This window comes from Callospermophilus lateralis, chromosome 7 (assembly GCF_048772815.1).
Source record: "Callospermophilus lateralis isolate mCalLat2 chromosome 7, mCalLat2.hap1, whole genome shotgun sequence".
In the NCBI taxonomy this organism is placed as follows: domain Eukaryota; kingdom Metazoa; phylum Chordata; class Mammalia; order Rodentia; family Sciuridae; genus Callospermophilus; species Callospermophilus lateralis.
In genome coordinates, this window is record NC_135311.1 from 132,228,745 (window position 1) to 132,236,889 (window position 8,145).

General features: G+C 62.3%; 1 protein-coding gene across 1 annotated transcript in view; it reads right to left on the reverse strand.

The window, feature by feature from the left end:
* Window positions 1–5,789: 5,789 nt before the first annotated feature.
* Actl8 (actin like 8) overlaps window positions 5,790–8,145 on the reverse strand; it is a 2,481-nt gene continuing 125 nt past the window's right edge. Inside the window, exons 1-2 of the mRNA XM_077109795.1 lie at window positions 7,923–8,145; window positions 5,790–6,542 (exon numbers count right to left, since the gene is read on the reverse strand). The exon at window positions 7,923–8,145 is cut by the window's right edge and continues 125 nt beyond it. Coding sequence (XP_076965910.1) covers window positions 5,790–6,542; window positions 7,923–8,145 — 976 coding nt within the window. The remainder of the gene's footprint in view (window positions 6,543–7,922) is intronic.

Consider the following 8,145-nt stretch of genomic DNA (forward strand, 5'->3'; position numbering starts at 1 on the left):
CGCTCCCCGGAGGGGGCTGCGTCCCACGAGGAGCGAGGAGCGTTCTGACGGAGGCCCTGGAGAGTCAAACAGGATCACGGCCAACCGGCTCCCCCAGCCGAGCGTCCCCAGCGGGGCCCAGCTGCCAGGTGAGGGTGGCGCCCCAGGTGCACAGGGTGGCAGGGGTGGCTCTGCCTGCGCCCACCCCCCTGGGGCGAGTCCCCCTCATCAAGCCTTAAGAGGGGAACCAGCCCCATCCTGTGTCCCCAGCCGCCCCCGGCAGTGGCCAGCAAGGCTTGTCTCCCCTCCATCCGTGTCCTCTGGGCCCAGCGGGTTCCCCCTGGAGGGAGGCCAGGGTGCAGGAGGGAGCCCGCCTGTGGGGAGGGCCGAGGTGGGCCGAGTGCCTCCAGCTCCACCTGATCAGGGAGAAGAGCAGGACCCCCCTCTACCTCTGGCTTTAGGGCCCCTCTAAACCCCAAAGCTCCCCAGGGGTGGCTGCATCTCGGGACTCTGAAGGCCTCATGGAAAAGGGGACCCAAGGGCAGGACCCAGGCCCAGTCCCCACACCTGCAATCCCGGTCTCTCCGGAGGCTGAGGCAGGAGGATCACAGTTCAAGGCCAACCCAGGCGACCTGGCGAGACCCTGTCCCCAAATGAAAACGGAAAAGGGCTGGGGTGTAGCCAAGAGGTAGAGTGCCCTGGGCTCCGTCCCCACAGGGACCAATAAACAAACAAAGGACAAAGGAGCTGGAGCCTTGCAGGGGCGAGCTTTGGAGGCCACACGCCGTGGGTTCTTCTGCGGCTTCTTCTGTCTTCCAGGGTCTCGCAGGTGCCAGGGCAGCGTTCCCTGTTGGGGGCTTCTTGTTTGTTGCAGTGAGAAAATGAATCCTTACTGAGCACCTACTACAGGCAGGCTCTGCGCTCAGCCACTTTCTTCAATTTAACAGAGTCTAGAAAAGGGGGGGGCCCACAGCAGGTGTCTCATGAATATTCATTGACTAGATAAATGGCTTTAATTCCCGTATTAGCCTTACGAGGTTAAGTGCTATTATTGACGCATTATAGATGAGGCCGCGGAACGAGGCAGAGCGGTTCTTCTCCGGTGACACTCACCAGCGGGGAACAGAGATCCTTCCCTGTCTGGCTGGTTCCAAGGCTGGCCCTCTCTGCCACCCAGGGCTTCTGGGAACCCGAGCTCCTGAATGGGGTGTGGAAGGAGGTGGCCGCCCCGGAGCTGTCCAGCCCTCGCGGTGCTGAGAGAAGGGCAGGGAACTGGGCCGACCCACCCGGCTGGGGCAGGCACAACGGCTCCTCAGCTGACCCCTCACTGTCCCACCCTGGGGACGGCTCTTCCCAAGTCCTGTGGGCTAGGACCTCTCCTGCCACCACCCAGCTCCAACGCACTCCATAGCCCCTGGCCGCCATTGTGAGATGACAGGAAGGAAGATCGGTTGTCCCCTCAAACCCCAAGTACTGCCCACGCCAACACCCAGCCCAAGACGTCAGAGGGGAGCCAGCCAGGTGGCAGTGGGACAGGTGTGTCCCCAGCCCTTCTCAGGCTGCGCCCAGGGCTTCAGTTCTGCAGGTGACATCACGTCTCTGCCTTCCGCTCTGACGGGCTCCCCGTCACCGCCCAGGATCAGTCCTCACCCCTGGGAGTGACGCTCGGCGTCCTTCCAGAGCTGGCCCTGCCGACCGCCCCCCTCCCTCCGCACTCCGGTCCAGCCAGCCTGAACCCCCCATCCCTTAGCCCCCTTCCCGGCCGTCCAGGGCGACCAGGGAGGTGTCGGGACAAGCATTCCAAACAGGGAAAAGCATGTGCAAGGTCCCGTCCTCGGGCAGCGGAGACCCTCTGGCTGTCCGCGTCCCCCGCACCCCATGGTCACTCCCCCCCCCCGGGTCGCCTCCACCTCATCTCCCAGAGGAGGCAGGAAGTGACCACGCTCCCTGGAAAGCAGCAGCACTCGGGGTTCGGCCATCTGGACCTGGCTGGGGACAAATCAATAGGATGCCAGGGTCAGCTCTGCGCCCCAGGGTGGCCAACAAAGAGCGAGAGCCCGGCTCCTGCGCTCGCCAAGCGCGCTCTGTGTGGCGACCTGGAAACGGCCCTCCCCCCAGTGAGGAAAGCAGACCCTTCCTCCTTCCAGCTGTTCTCCTGGGTATTTTGTTACAGCAAGAAAACGCTGATTAACACAAAGCCCCAGGTGACCGGGAAAACCGCCCTGAGCAGGCCTCTTTAGGACACCCCTTACAGATGGGGAAACCGAGGCGCGGGAGGTCAGCAGAGCCAGAAGGCAGTGGGGCCGGGATTCCACCAGGCTTCTGGCTGCAGACTCTGCGCCCTGGTCCAGTTGCCATCTGCTAATCCAGGGAGGGACCCTCCTGGTAGGAGAGGTGGCTGGCCTCCCTTCCAGCAGCAGGACGGGGCTTGGAGCCCGCGTGGACTCGGTCCCCAGCCTCAGCAGAACCCGACGCGTCTGCCAGGGTTGGCTCCGGGCACTTGGGCATCCAAACCCCACGCAAGCGCAGATGCACGGGCGCCAAGCCCCAGCCGTGGCAGCGGAAGCTGGCAGCACTGTGGGCTCACAACCGGGGTGGCCTGCCTGGGGTCTCTCCCTTTGTCCCCTCTGCCAGCTCCTCCCAGCCCCCTGCCCAGCTGCCAAGACCTGGCCTCCCCCCTGCACCTGGCCGCCCTGGCAGGCAGCCCCGAGCCATGGAGCGTGAGCCTCCCCGGCTCTACCAGCTGCCAGGCCTGCCGCAGCCCGCCAGCCTCTGCTGGGCCCGCGCCGCCCTCCAGGCCTGGGGAGCCAGCAGCTCCGCGTCAGGTTGACGGCCCTGCGCGACCCATGGAGCCGCTATTTTTAATTTAATTGGAGAGTCGGAGGAGAGAGCCGGTACCCAGCACCCAGCGAGGGGCTTTGAAGCTACCAGGGCGGGGGGAGGAGAGAGAAAGAGAAGAAAAGTCCGTAATTACACAGCAGCAGCCGGATTTGATGCTTGAGCAGAAAGGTTACATGTTCCTCCCAGAACAAAATGAGGAGTCCTGAGGACCGGCCCCGGCTAGCAGGAAAGGGGCCCCCCACCCCACCATGGACGCATGGCCGAGTCTCCTCACCTCTGCCTTTTAAGGCTCAGGTGGACACAGACATCCGGGATCCGGCATGGAGACGGCTGCTCAGGATGCCTTCCACCCAAGCCTGGGAAGAACCTCTCTCTCTCAGGCCCAGACAGCTGGGAGGGCCGCCCGGTACTGTGGGCAACAGCGCGGGCCACAGAATGGACAACCTAGGTTCAGATTCCTTAATATAAAGAGAGAGGCCTCAATGGCACGCTCCATTCACCCTTCACTTTCCTTCAGGGAATATGAATGTGATGTCTGGAGCCGCCACAGCCATTTTGTGACCTTGCCTTAACACTCCTATATGCCAAAGGGGGAAAAAACATAGAAAGAGTCCTCGATGATATCAACATGCCACTGTCCCCCTGAGCTGCTTAGTTGTACCTAAGACAGATCAATCTCTCTGCTTCAGCCACTTCTGGTCTAGTTTGCGAGGAATGCGGAATCCATTCTGAACTCTGACCATTCACACTTGGCTAGAGACCGAGTGTGTGCTGGAGAAGTGCTTAACTCCTCTGGGCGTTGGTTTCTGATTTGTAAATGGGGACGAATCCAGCTCCTTGTGCGTGCTGAGGATCAGTGTGACTCCATTTGTAAAGCGCTCACCACGGTGCCCGGCCAGATGGTGGCAGCCGCTGCAGGAAGCTTCTGCAGTGTTGGGAGTGACATCAGATGCAAAGCCTGAAGTCACAGCTCCCATTACAGTGGCCCTTGGTAGGTGACAAAGCGAGTTCTCCTCCCCTGAGCACAGCCTCAACTCCAGACCTCTGGAAGGGGGACACACCGCTGCCTCGCGTGCCACGGACTTGCCCGCTGGCTCCGCCTGCCGCCATGCCTGCGCTGTCTGGGGCCTGCAGAGAGCTCCGCTGTGGGTGGAGATCTGTGGCTAACAAGATGCGGTTCGTACGTTCAAGACAAGGTGAGCTGGACTCTGGCCGCCAGATTCCTCCACCTGCCGGGACACCTTGGGGCTCCTGGGCCGAGTCTCCCACCCACCACACTTGTCACTCCGTCCCAGCTCTGGAAAGTAGAGCTCTCCTTTCAGAGACAGCCAGGCTCCACGGTGGCCAACAGCACTGGCTGGTTGTGCCACTAAACAGAAAAGAAATGTTTAGATAAATAGTCCTGGCTCCTCTCTCCGCATCAGTCAGATCAAGCAAAGCAGCGGCTGTAACAAACACCCCCAGGTCTCCGCGGCTGAACATGACAGAGTCCTCCTCCTGCCCCAGCCCAACACCTACTCCATCCCGTCGTGAGTCTCCTCCCATCTCTACTCTGCCTCCCTACGCCTTCTAAGGCCCCCATGGGCTCTACTGCACCCGCAGCTGACTGGGCATTCTAAGGGTCAGGGGCACACTGAACTGGCCAGGAGTCCCATGGGCCCTAGCTGCGGGGGACTAGGGAGAGTACCTCCCAGTGTGCACAGGAGGGGGGGACTCGGCTCCCGCAGGCCCCTCCATCCCCGTCTAGTCACCGAGAGCGGCCACCCCTCACCCCCAGGCCCTGACTCATTTCCTCCTGCACCGTCCGACGCAGACCGTCGCCCTCCGTATCCACAGGTTGTCCGTTCGCGGGGTCAGATCACCGCGGATGCAAACGGGTTCTGTGATTGCTTCTGCGCTGAACCTGTGTAGACTCTTCCCTGCCACGTCCCCTCCAACCAGGGCAACCTATCGACCCTTCGTACAGCGTTCACGTCGCACTGGGTGCTGTAAGTCCTGCAGAGGTGACTCAGGATATCTGGGAGGAGGTGAGTGGGCCAGACGCACGTGCTATATGCCACTTTATGTGTGGGACTTGAGCGTCCCTGGATTTGGGACCCTCGGGGTCCTAGAACCCACAGAGGACATGAGGGTTGGCTGTGTTTATGTATTTATCGCTACGTCTCCACGGTGCTGGGCTCTTGAACTCAGAAGCCCCCTATATCCCTTTCACCGGAGGTTCCTAGGGCAGCGCCTGACGCATAGTAGGTGTTTGAATATTCATCAATACGCACCAAACTCATACGAGACCACACCTGCTCAGACCTCTGGGGACAATGGAGGAAATGTGGTGGAGGGAGAATGGGGCCTGGGCCTGTCCATCCTGGGTGGCGATGACCGCTGTGTCCAGGACCCACCGGCTCTCTCTCCCTGGGCCTCCCCGGGGAACACGCCCTGCCGGGCCACACAGCAGCCAGCACCAATTCCAAACAAGTGGTTTATTCGAACATAGTAAACAGGCCCCTGGCACGGGCAGGAAGGACCCTCCAGACACACCCCAGCACAGAGCCACCCGGCCAGGAAGGACCATAAGGTAGAAATGTCACCCCCTCCCCCATCAAAAATACTCGGGGTCCCAGCAGAGGGCCCCGTTCTCTCTCGCCCCAGTTAAAACCGCAACCAAGAATGGGACAACCCAAGGACAGTGACAGTGAAAACAGAGTGGCCGTTTGGCACGGAGGTGGCAGAGGGCCACTCCCACCCCAGGGACATGCCACCCGGGAACACTGTCCCTTGGAGGTTTCCAGGGGACACTCCTCCCTTGAGTTGGATCCCTCCCTTGACACAAGATAAAACCTGAGAACCCCAGATGACCCCTCCTGGCCCCAGAATCCAAACCAGCTAATGCCCACCCCCCAACTGCTGCCCAAACCACAGCTGGAGTCCATCTGCCTGCACCGCGAGACGGGGCCCCCCGGGGAAGGCGCCGGTCACAGCCGCATGCCCTCCACGTACTCCTCCCGGGTCATCCACTCGGACCTGTAGGTGGACAGGTGGGCCACCACCGAGGCGCCCAGCCAGACGCTGAAGTTCCGGTTGCCGCCCACCCATATGGTGGCCTTGGTGGAGGGGAAGTGACCCGAGGTCAGCTCCTTGTAGAGGCGCTTGGTGAAGCCCGGGTAGAGGCTGTTCCCGCCGCAGGCCATCACGTGGGACAGGAGCAGGTGGTGCCTGGAGGCCTCGCAGGAGGAGATGGACTCGGCCACGGCCTGGGGGATGCTGGGCCCCTGCAGGTCGAACACCTGCGGGCTGAAGAACATCTCGGGGCCCAGGCGCTGCATGGGCGTCAGCTCCACCACGGTGCCGTCGGGGAGCTGGTAGGTGTTGCTCTCGTCCGCGCCGCTGGGCAGGCTCTGGCGGAAGTCCAGGGCCTCCCCCAGGTTCTGCGGCACGTAGCACTTGCTCATCTGAGTGGACGTCACGGTCTCCAGCTGGAACAGGTCGTGCCGGTTGCACCCTTCCTTGAAGAGGCTCTGGAAGAGGTAGGCGGAGAGGTCCTGCCCCGCCAGCTCCAGGGTCTTCCCGCTGTCGGGCAGCGGCCGGCCCAGGTGGAAGGGCTGCACGCGGGTCAGGCCGTAGCCCGAGTCGACCACGACGCCCGTCAGGAGCCCCGAGGCGTAGAGGGACATCTCCAGCTGGTCGGCCAGGAGCAGGGACGGCACGTCCAGGAGCTCGAACATGATCTGCAACAGGAGAAGCCCTTTGTGTCCTCCAGCCCAGGGCCCCGCGCCAGCCCTGCTCCCCCAGGGACCCTCCCCGCCTCAGGTCTCAACACTCAGCGCCGGGGACCCACGTTCTCAGGGGCCACCGGGCTGCCCCAGGACCAGGGTGCAGGGCCCCGGGAGCTCACGTGGTGGGGATAAGTGGGGCTCTGCGGGGCTAGAGTCAGGGGCCAAGTCTGCCCTCAGGGACTTGTCTAACTGTGGTCCTCGGAAGATGGTGTCAGCAAGTGGGCGGGGGGCGGGGCTCATCAGGCAGCAAAACACGCCCCAACGTCATGCACAGTTCCAGGCCCAGGGGACAGGGAGAGAGGAGGGCGAGGCTGAACTCCTGCCTGGATCAGAGGCTCCCAGTGTGAAGCCAGCAAAATTCTGAGTCCAGCATTTGGCAAAGACCTGGGCTGAGCTCCTCCCCACCATCCATCATCCCCCGGATCTCTGCAGAGTCCCCTGCCCAACCCCACAAAGCCCTGGCCCCAGTCCAGCCTCTGGCCTCTGACTCCCCGCCCACTGGCCCAGCAGGAAGGGAGGGCTCCCCTCTCCCGTCCTCAGGGTGTCCCCTAGTCCGCCATCGTGGCCCAAACAGCAACCTTCACACAGGACCCCCCATTTATAGCTCTCCAGGGCCTCTGGTCCTGGACGGCAGGGCTGGCGGGCACTTCCCCAGCTACACGACCAGGGGCCGCATTTAGCAAGCACCCACACGGGGGTGCCCAGCTGGGCGTGAATTTCAGAGACACAACAAATATCTGAGCCTAAGTATGTCCCCTGCCTTATCTGGGACACTAAGGTATCATTTGTTATTTATCTAAAAGTTGAAACTCACGAGGCTCCGTGGGTTTCACCCAGCAAACCCACAATCCTAAGTGTTTTAGATTTTACGGGCCAGTCTCCGCCACAGCTGTTCACCTCTGCTGCCACCCTGTGAAAGCAGCCAGAGGCCAGGTGCAAATGCCCAGGTGTGGCCGAGTCCCAATAAATCTTTATTCGCAAACACAAGTGGTGGGCCGGGTTCGGCTCCTTGACCATAGTTTGCCAACCTTGGATTTAGAGTAAAATCGAGGGGATCCCCACGGCCTAGCAAGCCTGGGAGCTCAGCCCCTGCCCACCCCACCATCCTACTTGCCCCTGGCCACCCGCTTTCCTGTTCACTGGGCTGAAATCGGACTCGGGAGCAGCTATCCAGAGCCCCCGGCAGAACCCCCTCCACTGAGCCCGCAGCTGGCCTGGCCAGGACCGGGGCTGAGCCGCGGCCGACCCACACTAGGTCCGTGAAACGCAGTGATCCGGAGAGCAGACGGAGCCCATGGTCACGGGGTGCCCGCAGCCCGCCCCGGGCCTCACCTCCAGGGTCTTCTTCCGGTCCGTGGGCTCCCTGCGGGGGGTCTCGGTGATCATGACGGGGAAGTCCTCGTGCTCCTGCCGGTGCTTCTCCAGGACGAACGTCCAGATGTGCTGCACGCCGTCCCAGTTGAGGACGCGGCCGCGCTCGATGGGGTAGCTGTAGGTCTCGGGGTGGCAGATGTCGATGCCCAGGCTCACGCGCCTCTGGGCGTAGCTGGGGCCG